Source organism: Ascaphus truei, chromosome 1 (genome assembly GCF_040206685.1).
Source record: "Ascaphus truei isolate aAscTru1 chromosome 1, aAscTru1.hap1, whole genome shotgun sequence".
Lineage (NCBI taxonomy): Eukaryota > Metazoa > Chordata > Amphibia > Anura > Ascaphidae > Ascaphus > Ascaphus truei.
The window spans coordinates 62,332,987-62,351,697 of NC_134483.1; the positions used below are offsets into that span (position 1 = coordinate 62,332,987).

General features: G+C 38.1%; 1 protein-coding gene across 1 annotated transcript in view; it reads right to left on the reverse strand.

Annotated features, from left to right (window-relative positions):
- Nucleotides 1–10,709: 10,709 nt before the first annotated feature.
- Nucleotides 10,710–18,711, reverse strand: part of HCN1 (hyperpolarization activated cyclic nucleotide gated potassium channel 1) — a 436,901-nt gene continuing 428,899 nt past the window's right edge. The window contains exon 8 of the mRNA XM_075589049.1: nucleotides 10,710–13,506. Coding sequence (XP_075445164.1) covers nucleotides 12,689–13,506 — 818 coding nt within the window. The 3' untranslated portion in view covers nucleotides 10,710–12,688. The remainder of the gene's footprint in view (nucleotides 13,507–18,711) is intronic.

The window sequence follows — 18,711 nt, forward strand, 5'->3', positions numbered from 1 at the left end:
CCTGCTGTCCGGCCTTCCTGCCTCTCACCTGTCTCCCTACAATCTATCCTAGACACTGCTGCCAGAATCACTCTACTCGTTCCTAAATCTGTCTTAGCGTCTCCCCTGCTTTAATCACTCTCCTGGCTTCCTATCAAATCTAGCACTCAATTCTCCTCCTCACTTTTAAAGCTTTACACTCTTCTGCTCCTCCTTCCATCTCAGCCCTAATTTCTTGCTATGCACCATCCCGACACTTGCGTTCTGCTCAAGGATGTCTTCTCTCTATCCCATTTGTATCTAAAGCCCTCTCCCGCCTTAAACCTGCAATAGCAAACAAAGTTTTATGGAGGAATTAACCCTTCCACTGCCTGTACCTAACAGGGCTTACACTGACTGCCCTGAACCTCTGGAATGCCCTTCCCCTCAATATCCAACTAGCACCCTCTCTATCTACCTTTAAGACCCACCTTAAGACACACTTGCTTAAAGAAGCATATGAGTAGCACTGTGGCTAATACTATACTTCATGATACATAAAGCTTAGCCCCCTGCAGACGTACTTACCTGAATGCCTTCCTACTGTCTTTGTACATTCTCCCCACCAATTAGATTGTAAGCTTCCCAGAGCAGTGACTCCTCTTCTACAATGTTACTTTTAAGTCTGAAGAACTTATTCCCATGATCTGTTATTTGTATTATTTGTTATTTATATGATTGTCACGTGTATTACTACTGTTCTGTGAAGCGCTATGTACATTAATTGCGCTATATAAACAAAGACATACATAAATATACCCCGTATGGGAGCACCGGTCTCATGGAATACTAAATGGTTGAGAAAGTTGTGTCTTTCTAGTTTGTGTCTATATATAGAATAATAGAATATGTCACAGAAGGTTAAGGGAGCTGTGTCACATATGAACACATTAAAACAATGTCAGGAATATGTGTAAAAGGTTATGGTTAGGTGAATGATAATTTGATATATATATATATATATATATATATATATATATATATATATATATATATATATATATATATATATTTGTAATATTGTAAAAAAAAAATCCATGTCAAAGAAGCATCTAAGCCACAGGTCTCAACTGCAGTCCTCAAGACCCCCCAACAGGTCAGGTTTTCAAGATATCCCTGCTTCAGCACAGGTGGCTCATTGAGTCCCTGCTTCTGCACAGGTAGCTCAATCAGTGGCTCAATCTTTGACTGAGACACTGATTGAGAACCCTGTGCTGAAGCAGGGATATCCTTAAAACCTGACCTGTTGGAGGGGCTTGAGGACTGAAGTTGAGAACCCCTGCTCTAAGATACATTCACTTCAATGGAGCTCTGAGATATCCTGACAAGTGGCCCAGCAGCATATTAAATAAGGGCCCATATAGAAGGGGTTAGTCAATTAAATAAAAAGCTGGATTGAGCAGTGAGAGGCAGGATCGCTCTACAACAACTAAAAAGTAATGTAAAAACAAAAACATTCATATAAAAAACACAAATATGAGCTCTCATGCAAACCCATCACTTGGAACTGATCACACACTGGATAACGACATTATCCTACATGAATATTTCTACCTGTCTAGTTCAGAAGTCAACTTTACAATGTACAAATACATGAAACACACATAAGGCTGGCTCTTAGATGAAATAAAAATACAGGATATAAAGGATGTGTTTTCTCAATTTTTTATTAATCTTTTATATGTATTTATGGCTTTGAGCAAAGACAAAAGAAAATAAAACCATCCCTGATCATACAGTCACCATAAGAATCAGTTTATCTGTTATTTCATTGTTATTCTCCTGCAGCATTAAGATCCAACCTTTACAAAACACTCGTCATCCTGTACAGATGTGAAACCCCATATATATATGTACATACGTACAGAAATTACAGGTCAGTTTGTCTGCAACAATAGACCTCTATATTACAGGAATGTGAACCGTTTGTTAATCTAAGTCATATATACAGTCATATATATATATGTAGATATATATGTATAGACAGAAAGATAGAATATAGATAGAGACATATAACATTACAGGTGCATTATATTGCCTGTTTTCATGGGTTTACACACACACACACACAGTTTTAAAGGTTAAAACTCCATTGTTTTATACAGTATGTGTTCAAGATTTTAACGGGGAGAATTCTTTTCAAGCGTTTGCTATGGTTTTGCTCCAGTTTTGTCCCAGCACTTCTTAAAATGAAAATAACATGCTACTGTGAAATGTTAGTCTATGGTAAATCCTGTATACGCAGTGTCAAATGGTACTACTGTAAATCTTTGATAACATTACTATAGATATAACCACTGTTATTTAACGGTTACCCATTAACACAGAAGAATGCCAGGAATAGCATGGTAAATATTGGTGCTCACAGTAAAACTTGCTGTAATAACGTGGTAGTATTTGAGTCGTGTTAACGCTTGCAATGACACCTGCTACATCTGCCAGTGTCCCGTTTGTTCAACTCTTTATAGATCAATGCTGCCGTTCGATTTGTTTTCAGCCGACAATCCCCATTGAATAACTCCTTAATGCTCCCATGCTTTGTAGCTCCATCTTTTCAGAATTCATTCACAGTTAAGGGATTTACTGTATGTTAAAGATTTGAACTATTTGCAACAAACAACTAACACAATTCCATAAAAATGAGGCCCCATCAAACTAACAAACTGTAAGCATTTTATCCATATAATTAGGTTTCTTAAAGAAATCATTAAAGCAGCAATACTACATCCCCCCTTTATTTCTTCTTTGTATATGTAAAGCTTGTGACAATGTATAATTCTACAATCCTACCTAAGGCTGCGTCCATAGGACTGCAGCCGTGCTGAGGCGCGCGGAGGCTGAGGGAAAGCGGGTGCCTGAGGAAAAGCGGGTGCTTTCCCTGGCCTTGGTCCGCGTGCCGTCCGGGGGCGTGTCGGGGGGTGGGGGGGCCTGTGACGTCACGGAGCTGGTTCGCCCTCAATTTTGCTAAGACTTACGCACGTTTGCGGAAGCGTAAGCAAGCCCCTGCTAAAGCCGCTCTCATGATGCTGCAGGGGCTCACTGCCAAGGAGAAGCGTGCCTCAGCACGGGTCAGCACATAAGCGCTGACCATGCCGAGTCCTAAGCTGGCAATCGGTTAGTGGTCCTGTTATAAATCTGTAACAATCCTGATTGTGTACCTCGCATAGTGGCTGCTTCAGTAAGTGTAATTCAGCAGCTACAATGTATCCTTATATTACTAAAGTAACAGTATCTATTGTTACAGGTTAAAGCTCAAACTGTTGCCAAAATATCACAAACAGGAACGCGTTGAAAATATCTTGCACTGCTGGGGAGTTGGACTACAACTTGCTATTGGAATCAAAAGATGCTTTAAAACTCATTAAAAATGGCACTAAGAGTTGAATAATTTTTATAAAATGCAGTAAGAATTATCTAATACTACACAACGGATCTATTTTTAGAAAAAAACATATAAAAAACATATAAGATTTCACATTTTGCTGCTTCAAGGAACCATTGAAAAATATTCTTCAAATTCTTAGGCTTTTCAGGATTTTGTTTCAAGTTATCAAGTACCAAGACTCCTTTTATTGGCTAACCTCTTTGGTAGAGGGACTGCACTGTTAAGCTGTAAGGAAATTGTGCTATAGAAGTAATAACTAACTCAAAATGCATACAAATTCCATCATATAGCTGGCTCTGTATCAGTCTAAAAGGGGTACTGTATGTACATGTACCATTTTTTGTGGTTATAGCTGTGAAAAACATCTGCAGAGAATTATGGGCATTCACAGATGGTGGAAAATGTCACGAAACTAGAGATGGGAGAACCTGTAATGGTCCATACAAGTTTTTTTTTTAGAAAGAAAACTAATCAAATTCATCAACAATAAACTTTAAGGGTAAGCTAGTGTGATAATACATCTACATGATTGGGAGTGGTTCAAACAAATATAATATTTAATAATAAATGTCTTAACAAAAGAGAAACTTATGCAGGTGAAAAGCAGATTGGGTCGCAATGATCCAAGTGTTGGTGTAGTTACTCCTGTTTTGTTGTTTATGTAGTTACTCCGTTACAGCTGGAACCCGTTTGATACGGGGTACTTTTAATAAATAATGCTGCAGATACTGTATTGAAGAGGAGAGTATTGGGTGTGTGGTTGTAGGCGTCTGGTGACTGCAATATAACTTTAATAACCCTTGCATACAGACGTATATTATTGGATTGACCTTCTATTGACGGTTTTCATAACAAAGTTTGATCATTTAATATATGTGAGAGAATTATCCTCTAGGGAATACTTGCAAACTATATTATATTTGAATGTAGATTGCACTATCTTGGGATACAGTATTGCTGTAGTAATGTGTCAGGCAACGATTAACAGGTTATATAGAGATACTGCAGACTTGGCATTTTATTTATAATTATGGGTTGTCATTTTCTCTGGAACAGCAAGTTGAGTTTGGTATAATTTTATTTTAGAATGTAATATTTTGGGGTGTATTCCTCAAACTGCGATAGTGCTGATCAGGGCACTATCATACGGAAACGTCCATTGATTTCAAATTGGTTTTCAATTGGATGTTTGTCTTCAATGTTTCCATGAGATCAGGCACTATCACAGCTTAGTAAATAACTCAATTGTGTCAGCACTAACCATGCAGACAGTTGTAACAGACGTTAGTGCTCTTGTTAACTCATCAGCGTAGCACAAATAATGCAATAGATGATGCCTTATGATACCAGCGTGCGCGTCACCCTTTGTTTCAAAAGACGAGTGTCAAATCTCATGTGAAATTTCACGCCAGCTTAATGCAATGCTTTACGTCAATGGGAGTAATAGCATCTGCTATATCAGAATAAAGTATCTATAAATAGTTTTGCTATCCTGCTAGTTTATTATACGTGGAGTGAATTTCCCAGTACTTGTTATATCATATTTATTCATCCATAATAAGAAACCCGTTGCTCTTATTTTTAACTAATTATAAAATTATTGCTTTTAGTGTTGAGTACACATATACAAAATATTTTTTTTTTCTTCTTGTTCAAATTCACAAACCAGCAAAACATTTGAGTGAAGAATATTTATTTGCAAGGTCAAAATATATCCTACTTCTCCCTTTTTTGTTTAATTAGAACATTTGTGACATTTTCTCTGAGCTTTGAACATTTTTTTCAAAAAGATCACCAAACTTTTGATAGAAGTTGGGATAAAAGATTCTCTTGAATTACGTTATTTGGGGCTTGCAGATTAGTTTATTTCATTTATTTGCAACTCTTTGGCCAGCCGTGAATGTCCACAATTGATCAAATATGTGAATTAATGTCCCCACAATGTGAAAATAACAGACTTTGCCCCCAAACGCAATATATTTTGCTTTACCAAAATATTTAGGCTATTTACAGTACGTTGTCAAACTTTGTAAAAATTGATGAATTGCACATTTGTCTCACTAAATAATTAAACGTATGCTATGTATTTTTTGGCATTACCAACGAACATATAGCATTCAAGTAAACTTTTTACGGTTGTGAAAATGTCTTCAAACATTCTAAAGGTCATTTGCGACTTGAACTAGAACATATTGATACATTTTTACCTGTGGTACCTGTCTAATGTAAGATGCCATTTAACCAAGTTTACTTTGGCTGATATTACTTAGTAAAATGGTTTTACACAACTGTATCCTAGACCATGTGGTTTCATTGTTAATCATCATTTAGAAGACAGACACTCAAGTGCAAATAGATATTTGCTTTATTGAAGTGCCAATGTTTTGGTCTTGCACAGACGTTTACAGTATGCAGCAATTATCTATACACTCGAGGGCCTTCTAAATGGTATTAAACAAGTCTGCTGTATCCCACAAAGAATTGCAGCAGCAGCACTTCCTACAGCTGTTTTGTTTTTTTGAGTGCAACTATTTTATTTGATAGCTATTTTTCTTGATATATTAATTGGAGAAAAAAAAGGTTGTCAAGACATACAAATTGATACATCCTTGAAAAATAATTCCGTTCTACACAACACTTATAGAGACAATTCAGTTGCAAAATAGACATTATTTTGAACTCTATATACTGTATTCCCTTAATATCTGCTCCCATCTCTCCATGGCTATTGATAAATTATTCCCAAGTGAGCGGCTTCTGAGCTGATTTATTTACCAAAAATGCCTGTTTACTAAAGTAATTTATAAACTAGTACAAAAGTGGAGAATATTTTTTTTTTTTTATCACTCTAAATTAATATGATCACAAAAAAAAACTTTCTATAATCAAGAATCAATCTCGGATTATATGGCTTTAAATACATCAGATAGTTAACTTGAAACTACATATCATTTTGTGATTGCTTATCACTTTTTCATACACTTTTTCTGGTCACACATTTAATACACCGTCCAACTAAGCAAGTTCACAAATGTGTTTGTTGTTTTGACGTTTCTTTTTCTAGTTTCCTTGTTTATCTAGATACTTAGTACTGAAAAATCCACTAGTTTTCTCTTTAAAAATGACGTACAAAAATGTACAGTATGGACTCCAAAAAGGCAATAAACATGATTTTTAAAATTATAATTACCCTATAAATTAGCTCGAATTACTGCGAGTCTGGAATTACTTACTGTTTGCCTCCTTCTTAAGCTAGTTAATGAATCCGCTTATAAAAGTGGTGTGTGTGTGTTATATGCCGAGTGACTATTTTACTTTTCTCCATTTGGATCTCGGATTTAAATTTGCTCAACTATTGGACATATTTTAAATGATGGCAAATCTGTTACAATTATAGACTATGTGTTACATAGATGTATTTTTTTGATTAATTGGAATTACAATATAGAGTATATTGCCAAGTGGGATATTTTAAAGTTATCATGTGCAAATCATTATTAAACTAAAGCGTCGTGTATTATCATATAAAACTATTCCATTTTTCACATAAAACCCTTGACGATGAACTAGACTGAAAAAATAAACAAATAAATGTATTTGTGATTTCGGTGAAGTATTACACTAATGCGTACTGTGTATTGGCAATGTTGCACAATTTCCTATTGACCGCAATATCTCAAAATAACTGGTCAATTATCACTTACATTTTTCAATATCACTTCAGTTCTGTTTATTACGTAGCTCTTGTTTTCTGTCACAAACTTGCAAGAATGTAGATGTTTATTGCGCTTATAAAGTCTTATGTGAATTTAAATTATACAAATAATATTATTAGCTGTGCTGGGGTTGTGTTAGGGACTAAAAAAATAGGTACAGAATATCCAACACATGGAAAACCATGTTATCAGTTCATTTAAAAAGTAGAAAATGAATAACTGCAAACACCTGAAATTTTGTCCACATAATACGTTACCATAGTTGTAACTATAAATCTGAAAATCTGAAAATTGTCTGCATAAGGAACAGATGCAGCGGCCGTTATTCGAACATTTCACAGAGCCGTTTTCGTGTGTTCTGGTGTATTCCACGCGGCATTCGCGCCGGTGTTTACTGCAGTTGATTTGTTTAAATTTCATGGATTTTGATTTCTTTGGGTGCAATTCTTCGCGTATCGTGGCAGAAATGAATGAATTGTAATGTGTACAGTACTGTGCTACTGTGTCAATTTGCAGGGGTTTAAAAAACAGAACACTAAAATGAAATTTTCTGCACTCGATAAAAACGAGTCAACGCGCAGTAAGGTTGGAAGAAATCACGCGCCATGACATGGGTATTCCGAGGTATACAACGCGTGAAGCGTTAGAATAACAGCCGTTGCATATGTATATTCATGGATTAGATAATGCAGGCATTAAAGAGGCAACCAAAGTAGGACTTTAATTTTTTTTTTGTGTTTTGTTATAATGTACTGTTTACAATCTTTGATTACCTGTATTGAAAACTAATTACATACGCTGCCGATCGATTAATTCTCCCGTGATTGATAAGATAATATCCTGCTTCTCAGGGTTCACTTAATGGCTGCTTTTCAGTTTCTATCAATCCTTCAGTCAGTGTAACTCAGGAGCTACAATGTATTCACATTCATAGTACATAGTACTATGGTAAAATGATCTATTCTTACAGTTTGCAGCTGATACTGCTGGGAATATTGGCAACAATTTAGCACAAACAGGAAAGTGTTACAAAGATCTTGCACTGCTGGGGAAGTGTGCTGAAGCCTGCTATAGAAATCAAAGGATGCTCAGTATTAAAGCAGTAGTTCAAGCAATAGCCTACATGTGTGTGTTTTTTTTTTTTTTTTTTAATATATCAGTTCTGTTCAATGAGAAAATACTTGTAGCATTTAAAAAAAAAGAATGCTTTAAAGTCTTTTTAATGTTTCTAATGTAGGAAGCATTTCCAAAGTGACCTTCCCCTTCTGATAGGCTCTGGCTCTTGAGCCCCGCCCTCTCTCTAGCAGTACACCAATTGTATCTAGTAACTGCCCAGTCAATCATATTCTAGGACTACATTTCCCAAAATGCTGTCCAAGATCTGAATTAAATAACCCTGAGCAAGCAATCTATTACAGTCGTTTACAGGAGAATGGATCGATCTGCAGCTTAGCTAATCACTTGTCAGTGTGTAAATTGTCTTAATGCACATATTGAATGGGAATATATATATATATATTTTTTTTTTTTTTTTTTTTTTAATTATTATTATTATTTTTTTTAAACGGCAGCTTGAACTGCAGCTTTAAAACTCAATAAAAATTGTATTGAGTGGGGAAAAAAGTAAGTGAGCATTATCTAATACTATAGAACTGATTTATTTATTTACAACAACAAAAACAGACACATGTAGGATATTGCTTGGATTGTACCTGAGAAACCCAAACACAAAAACACAAAGAGTTATTCAATTCTATAAAAATGTTAGGGTATGCTGTAGTAAAAGAAGAAAGAAATGTTATGCCATGTATTGCCTCTAGTTCTAACCACTTATTTTCCACACTTCTTATCATGATTCAATTACTGTCCCCTTTGTTTTTATGCAATTATCACTGGTGGCATTAAACATATTATTTTCAGATAACGCATGCTTAAAATTAAATAAATGTTGGCAGGACTAGGACTCAAATAAATTAACTCCATTTCCTTCTTACATTATAGCCTACTGTATATGTCCCTTGCCAGACGTTCTGAAACAAACTGCTATGTATGTAACTATGTAACTCACAGGTTATGACAGAAAACAAGCTACACAATAAATATGCAATAGAGGGAAGTTACTAAGCAGTTGTAAAATCATTGCTATAGCAGGTAGTGTATAGTCTTGTGAAGTTGCAATATTTGTATTCTTTAATTCTGACAGATTTGTTCAAGAGAATAAAAGTAAACAAACCATGTGATTATAAAACATGAAATGTAGCCAGTCTGCATAATTTATTATCATGTCTGTGCCATACCACTGAAAACCCCTCATCAGAATGACATGGAAAAGCACCATACATACCCAATAGAAAACAGAATGCTTTGTTGTAGTTACACATTTCCTAACCCACCCTCCACAGCCATTCTCTAAACACTTACACACACTCACATATATTAAGAAGAGAAGAGGACATTTGTTGCAAAGTATGTCCATTCAGTAGAGAATACTGTATGTACACTCGGAATATGAGCAAACATTATTCGTAAGCAAACATTCGCCTTTCAAATGTTGTTAGATGATCAACATCTGGTGGCCTGTCTGAAGTGTAATATTTGTAGCAGTTTGCTTGTAATCACTTAATTAATCCATTTGTACATAAATTCATGGTTCAGGAGCATATTTCCGTATACAGTATACAGTACATGCAGTCTTCTTACCACCACAGTCAAACCATGACATTTGCAACTAAATTACGTTAACATTAATTCCAACTACTTCATTTGTGCATTTTGACACTTACTGCTGTTTAGTAACTTCCCTACACAATCTCTAACTTGTTTCCCTACAATTTATTATCCTGTGAATATTAGGGATAATCCTTTCTTTAATAAAAGGAGGCACATTTTTTTTTTAGAAACTTGATATTTCTGAGATTTTTGAAAGTATGTACAGTAGATACATTTGTATTAGACACAGTGTAAATCATAATTGCTTTTTTTACTTGGTTTATACATAGGATTTTTCTGTAAATAGCATTTAAAATATTTTGAATGCAGTGAGCTTGATTGTAAAAGTAATACTTCATGGTGTTTGGAGATATATATATATATACTGTATATATATATATATATATATATATATATATATATATATATATAATCCACAGAAGCAGCCGGCACTCCACTTGCAAGTACAAAAAATTGGGTGCTTGTCCCATAAAGCAATAATAAACCATACGATGCCGTTTGAAGCACGAGATCAGGAGACAGCACTCTGGTAAGTTTGATCACAATTTTTGTATTGAAAAAGACACATAAACCGACGTTTCGTCCCCCTTGAGAAAGGTCCCACTGGGGGACCGAAACGTCGGTTTATGTGTCTTTCTCAATACAAAAACTTGTGATCAAACTTAACAGAGTGCTGTCTCCTGATCTCGTGCTTCAAACGGTATCGTGTGGTTTATATATATATATATATATATATATATATATATATATATATATATATACAGTATATATATATCTCCAAACACCATGAAGTATTACTTTTACAATCAAGCTCACTGCATTCAAAATATTTTAAATGCTATTTACAGAAAAATCCTATGTATAAACCAAGTAAAAAAGCAATTATGATTTACATATATATATACACACATACATACATGATCAAAATCATACTCTGTCCCCCAACTTTTTTTTTTTTTACACAAATTTAGGTTGGACTACTTTAAGTTACTATGATATAACAGTGAACATGTTTCTTCAACTCATACCATTATATACTGTATATCCATGTGCTCGACACACATTTATTTGGAGCAGCTGTTCACAAAATACTCAAGTATACTGTATTTGTATTCATTGTTACTCTACAATATGGCAAAAAAAAGTTCTTCGAACGTGAAGAATATATGTCCATATCTCATTTTACCAAAAGGCCTAAACGTGTAATTGAAGGATCTCTTAGTTGTAGAATGTTGCAAGTGGTCATACATACTCTTTGATATAATAAAGCTTTGTTCTCATCTGCTTTTCCCATATACTGTAGCATGTTATTTCTCATTTTAAAATAAAGTTTTATAATAAAGGTGATCTAATCACCAAGGCTTGCTTTGCAGAAATGAAGATATGTACACCAAATATAGTGCTATTAAATTCTGTCATGATATTTGATTTGAATAAATACTGTATTTACTTTGACAATTTAGGCACAAATGAATACTAATGAACTTCCTTTGGGAAGAAGTTGTCTAATTCACAAGACTAGGTTATGGTCTAAACATTAATTTGGCGTTCACAAAACAGTTTGATATCACACTGTTTTCTTTCTTCAGTGCCCCACACTCATGAAAAATACATTTAATAAACCTCATCTATTGGCTAAGCTTTATACTACATGCCTTAGGATATAATGATCCTTTACATTATACACAGAGCAAACCGTGCGCTTGTGGAAAGCAAAATTACGCTTTTTTTTCTTTTTTTTTTTAAATGATCACCAACTACACTTCTAAAGTGAAGAGATAACGTATATGACTGTATAAATCAAATTAGGACTCACAACAACCTCACAAATGGAAAAGAAACCCATAACTAATATTATAGAGCTTATTTAGGCAGACATAATTATTGTTTGTATTACATTCTCATGAATGTTGAGACAATAATAAAAAAAAAAAATCCTGCTATGCCTATAGCTGATCCAATTAATTTTGAAAATAAAAACCATACATTAGACATCTGTTCTAATCATGGAAAAGAAAAAGAGGTGCAAAGGGATTCATGAAATCAATTGCAAACAGTAAGCAACATTGGATTTACATTTTTGCGATGGTAACATTGAACATATACAGTAGATGACATGCTGATTTACTATTATGTACTCCTGCACCTCAAGACTCTATGTCAGAAATGTCACCATTACTGATGGAATTCATTTGAAACACATTGGAGAGACAATCCTAACTCGTGACCACAAAGAAGTGATCTGGATCTAAATATATTCACAACTGACATTAATTTGATGATGATTGTGAAATCAGAGTGAAAAGAGATGTGGTAATGCAAAAAACCAATCAATATGATTTCCATTAATTAATCCTAATGCTGATGAAAACACCCGATCTTCAATTAGGCATTAATTTAAAGCCTAGAAAATTATAACGTGTTTTCATTTTTCTTTAACATTTACAAGAAAATGAGAAAATGGAACCCCACAATATTAACAATCACTAGGCTGATGATAATTGCTAGTCATGGGTAACTGATATTTTTTCCATGATTTGAGAAATGATGCAGAAAAGAATAGCAACTATGTATTCAAAGAAAAAAGTTACAAAAATGTACTTTAATGTTTAAAATAAAGGAAGACAAACATATGTATATGAATTTATATTCATGGAAGTGTTAGTGCTAAACGTTTTTTTTTAAAGTATTTTTTTTGTATATTTTTACATTCTTTATGTACGATAGAGCCATCTAAAATATTTCGGCATAATAGATACTAGGAATCTATAGCTTAAAAGAGTTTTTTGGGATAGTTTCAGTTTATTACAGTGCTCTCAGTATGTACAGGTAATAGGCATCATAAATTTGAAGCATATCGTGGTTTATCTGTGTCTGTGTCTGTATTCAATATTGTGGAGGAATCCTTGCTGGGAGTTGGAGCTGGTGGTGGTTGTGTGGGTGCTCCAGCTCTAGCAGGAGGAAGAGCTCCTGATGACATCTGGCGAAAGAGGCCCACTCTTTGAGGGGCATTGCTCCGATTTCCAGACTGAGTACCTGTAGCTTGCACACTTGATATGGGTTGTTGGATTGAAGCTAAGGATTCCCCTACAGTTGGATGTGGCCTAACCACTAAAGTAGAAATCTCATGGGGCAAAGAAGGCTGTGAAGCAGAAAGAGGCCTCACTTCTCTTGTTAGGTTAGAGTTCTGAAGAGCTTGATTGCTCTTATGAACTTCACTATTCTGTGATGAGCCAGGTGACTGTTGCTGCTGCTGTTGTTGCATTAATGACAGTTGTGAAGCAGTGGGGGAGCTGTAATGAAAAGTTCGAGATGCCAGTGGACTCTGTACTGGAGTACTAGAGACTGCAGTAGTGAAAGAAGAAGGTGAAAACATAGCAGCTTGTTGTGGTGTCTGTGGGCTGGGTGTTGGAGACTGTAGGTTTCCATGAGATAGGCTGTTTGCAGTATAGACAGGTGGAGATTGTGTCCTCATTCTCAATGATGAATTGGTACTAGAATTTAGAGCTGGCCTTTGCTGGTAGCTAACTGAGGGAAAGGCTTCCACCATCTCCCTGTCTTGTTTCACAATCTGAGTCAGGGTCTCGCTCTCCTGGTTGAATATTCCCGTGTTGAGGTCCTTTTGAAATCTTTGTTGAAGAATTGAGTTCTTCCTCCCTGTTAGGAAGAAACACATTTTAGTATGGCTAAAAACACTATAAATATTTAATTCAATAAAGAGTAAGACTTCTAGTGCTAAAAACTTATATAAATGAATACTGAAGTTATATAACTACCGTATTTCCTCGATTCTAAGACGCACTTTTTTTCCCTTTTTCACGTGTCTGAAATAGGGACTGCGTCCTAGAATCGATGTACTCAAAAAAACACACCAAAAAAAACAGCCAGGGGGCGCTGCAGAAGCCACAGCAGCTTTCAGCGTTTGCCCTGCGTTTCTGCCACCCCCGCCCCCCCACACAGAGGAGCAGTGTGTCCCGTTGCATGCCCCGCGACTCTGTCACCAAACCCCCCCCTCCCTCCAAGTGCCGGTCCCCAAAGGAGCAGTGTATGTTCGGCTGCATGCCCCGTGCTTTACCCCCCCCCCCCTTGCTGGAATTACCGCCCCCACACAGGAGAGATTGATTCAGCAGTGTGTGGCTGCATGCCCCAAAAGCCCTCTGTCTGCCTCTGCTACTCACAGCTGTGCTGCCGGCACCACAAGCCCCACCTCCCCCTTGCTCCAAGTGCTGGTCCCCAAAGGAGCAATGTATGTTCGGCTGCATGCACCACAAGCCTCCCTCCTCCCCCGCTCTGCTCGTTGGAAGTGCCGCCCCCACACAGGAGAGATTCATTCAGCAGTGTGTGGCTGCTGCATGCCCCACGTTCCCTCTGTCTGCCTCTGCTACTCACAGCTGTGCTGCCGGCACCACAAGCCACCCCCACACCGTGTCTGTCTCTGTCTCTCTGTGTTTTTCTCTTTCAGTGTATGTGTGTGTCTCTCTGTGTGTGTATGTATCTCTCTCTCTGTGTTTGTGTGTGTGTGTGTGTGTGACCTTTCATTCTCTCCCCTTCCCTCCAATCTCTCTCCCACTTCTCTCCTTTCTCTCCCCTCCCCCTTTTCTCCCCCATTCCCCCCACTCCCCTCTCTCCCTCTCTCCCCCCTTCTCTCTCTCTCTCTCTCCCCCTCTCCTCTTTTCCCCCCTCTTTCTCCTCTCTCTCCTCTTTCCCCTCTCTCTCCTTTCTGCCCCCCCCTCTCTCTCCTCTCTCCCGCCCCCTCTCTCCTCTCTCCCCCCCCTCTCCTCTCCTCCCCTCTCTCTCCTCTCCCCCCCTCTCTCCCCCTCTCTCTTCCCCCCTCTCCCTCTCCCACCCTCTCTCTTCCCCCCCTCTCTCTCTCTCTTCCCCCCTCTCTCTCTCTCTTCCCCCTTCTGTCTCTCTTTCTCTCTTCCCCCCTCTGTCCCTCTCTCTTCACCCCCCCTCTCTCTCTTCACCCCCCTCTCTCTCTTCACCCCCCTCTCTCTCTCTTCCCCCCCTCTCTCTCTCTCCCCCCCTCTCTCTCTTCCCCCGTCCTCTCTTCCCCCCTCTCCCTCTCCCCCCCTCTCTCTCTCTTCCCCCCTCTCTCTCTCTTCCCCCCTCTCTCTCTCTTCCCCCTCTCTCTCTCTCTCTTCCCCCTTCTGTCTCTCTTTCTCTCTTCCCCCCCTCTGTCCCTCTCTCTTCACCCCCCCTCTCTCTCTTCACCCCCCTCTCTCTCTTCACCCCCCCTCTCTCTCTCTTCCCCCCCCTCTCTCTCTCTTCCCCCCCCTCTCTCCCCCGTCCTCTCTCTCTTCCCCCCTCTCTCTCTCTTCCCACTCTCTCTCTCTTCCCCCCAACTCTCCCTCCCACCCCCTCTCTCTCTCTCTCTTCCCCCCTCGCTCGCTCTCTTCCCCCCTCTGTCTCTCTTTCTCTCTTCCCCCTCTGTCCCTCTCTCTCCCCCCCTCTCTCTCTCTTCACCCCCCTCTCTCTCGCTTCCCCCCTCTCTCCCCTCTCTCTCTCCCCCCTCTCTCTTCCCCCTCTCTCTCTTCCCCATCTCTCTCTCTTCCCACTCTCTCTCTCTTCCCCCCAACTCTCCCTCCCACCCCCTCTCTCTCTTCCCCCCCTCTCTCTTTCCTCTCTCTTCCCTCCAACTCTCCCTCTCTCTCTCTTCCCCCCCCCCTCTCTCCCTCTCTCTCTCCCCCCCCCCTCTCTCCCTCTCTCTCTCCCACCCCCCTCTCTCCCTCTCTCTCTCCTGAAAAAAATTCTGCACATTTAATATAGTGGGGGTTTTTTCCTCAATTTTTTTTATTAAATCAAGGGTGCGTCTTAGAATTGATGGCGTCTTAGAATCGAGGAAATAGGGTAATACAAATTATAATACATTTTGAAAGGGGATCTCTCCTCGCAGAAAACTTCTAACCACGATAGTAATCAGTTATCTATTAAATTACATTTAATGCTTCATCTGCTTGTTAAATCCCAACTAATTCATGTGAATTCATAAACTATCCATTATAATAAACAGGCCTATATAAGCTTGACATTCAGTAACACTGAATAGCATGCAAATGAAATCAATGCAATTTAAACAAGTAACCATATATTATTTATAATAGGATAGGAAACTACAGAGGAATACAATTGAAAAAAAAATTGGGGACTACAGTCACATTGTGTGATATCATGGACCAACTTCAGGGAACCCCAGGTGATCTCTGGGGGATCTTTATGAATCTGTTGGCTGCCTTACCTGGTTAAAAAAATGCACCTGATTTATAAAGAAAAACATTTTCTATATAAACTAATTGGATTTTGAATCAGGTGCAATATTTGTGCAATCAAAAAACAAAAATAGGAGCGAAAAACAAAACAAAAAACAAAATACTTGTGCACCAGTTTTGCCTGGGTTTTGCAGTGTTGAGACTTTCATTAAACAGCCTCCACTGGACTAGAATGAAAGCATTTTGCCTTGTGTTAAAGTTGTTACAGATGTGTGTACTTATGAAACATATTTTCTCTGCATAGAGTGTTTTGGATTAGTTCTTACAAAAAGACACAGCTCATTTTAGATGACACAGATGCCATCCATTTAGCATCTTTGTTATTCCATGATAATTCTATAACATGGTATGAATTAATAAGTTGGATCCTGATGTAATTCATTAAAAAGGTACCTCAGCAAAACAATCATGTTCAAGTACTGTAAATGTACATGATTTTACACTGATATCCAGACATAGGCAGTCACTATTTAATATGCTGTGAAGATGTGTTCCCCATGCCAGAGAAGAGTTCAGCTCCATTCAAACCAATTGGACTAAAATATCAGCATACAGAAAATGTCTTCATAGCATACTGAATAGAAAATGGCTCAAGTATTGTAAATATTAAATGTATTTGTTTTATTTAAACTATACTATAAACCATGTCATTCCTTTTTTTCACTCATTTTGCTCCTCTAGAATACATTTCTTTTGAAGAGAAGTAAAATATTCCTGCATTCTCTTATGTTATCAGCGTTTCCTTTCCATGGATCAGTGATATACACATTTCTCCTCTTACAGTGCCTTTTTAGACTTTTCAGCTTCCATTTTGGAAATATAAAAAAGCACATTACAAGAAATTTATTGCGGAAAACCATATGAATATAAAGACTTAAATGACAAATAGAATCAAAGTGGTGATTCCCAGTCATGCATCAAATCAAGTCTTGTCATTAACTCCCAGTGGCATTGCTATTTTTCTTAACCTACAGTAAACTCCTAACCACCCTGTTATGGGAGGTATACAAACAATTTCTAATGTCCAAGCCAAAGGCTTAAATTCCCCAGAGACATGGCAAAAAAAAAAAAAAAAGAAGCCTTTTGCAGCGGCTCTGGGGAAGGTGAAAGACACAGGTAGGGACATTTTTCCCTTTGTCCACTCCCACAACATTAATTAATTCAGGGAATTCTGCTGTCATGTTCAGCAGGGAAACGATTCCTGGCCACTTCCATAAGTGACCGATACCAAGGAGAGAGTTATTCATAGTGTACATGAAATTATACTGTACAGAACGTCATAAACCTCCCAAGTTTATTCTTAAAGTATATACTTCGGGATGCCTCCTGATGATCACTAGATTATGTCTAACATACAGTATAACATAACAGTTCTAGAAAGAATAAGAATTAGAGATCATTAATAGAGCAACATTTGCCAAAATTAGAATTCGCCACATAAATGGGGCATTTGTTCATATTTCTTAACAGTTTTTTTTAAAAAGCTAGGTTTTTATTTTTATTTCAATACACAAAAATGTAAAATTTACAAAAAGTTTGCTAATTCGCGAAGAAAGAATCAGAAAAGTAGCTAGGCAGGCACAATGTAATATGCTGTGAAGATGTGTTCACCATGCAAGTGGCACTAAAATATCCAGCATAGTTTTTAGATTTGAACATAAAATACTATAAATAGCACAGCTGTTTATATGTGTAACCATGCTGTAAAATGGATTACAGTCATCTCTCCTGCTGACAGTAAGGCTTGGTAAGTTATGGGCATGCCAGCAGTAATTATGGAGGTTTGCCCTCACACCCTGGTGAGGTGCCCTATGTATGGATGGGAGTGGTCACATGCTCTGAATCCATGATTAGTGATGTCAGAGTTGTGCCAGCCCCCAGAGGATACATAAGGCACAGCACTGCTCAAAAGTTAGGTTGTTAGAGGTGGTACAGAGGTTATGAGAAGAGTTCAGTTGGTTGGTTGTAGAAGGAGCAAGTCTGAGTACAGACTTGGGAGAATGCAGCTCATAAGACGGTGACCAGGGACCTGGCACAGGGAGTGTCTCTCTAAGGGGAGATAGGGAATCCACCAAATTGAGAAAAGACACCTTTCAAAGGGAAGTGCGGTGAACATGAGCGGCTGAGTACAACCGCTGTGAGGGGCAGCTGGCCCGCCGCAAGTCAATAAAGATGATCTTGTTAAATCATACCCTCGTGTGTAAGTGTGGAGTGATTACACAGAGGAGTGCACCACAGAGGAGTTCCTCACCAGGACCATCCACAAGCGGACGCTGGGATCCTGATGAGGTGGAGGCGCTGCACTGGATATAGGTAGGACTCATGCACACTACCTCAGCTGCCTGTCTGGGTTGGCAATCCCCACACAACATCATGCGGGAGCCTCAGTAGTCCTGTTGCCAACAGGTGCACCACCAGACACTATACTGTAATGGGGACTGGTTAGACCACAGGGGCCAATGTGAGATTGGGTGGGTCAGGCTAGGCCAGAAAATCCGTTACATATGTTAAAAAAAAAAACGTGACCCATAATCCCCTGCTGAAATATATATTGTCATTAGATATAGCCTTCAGAAGATTCCAGGCATTAAAT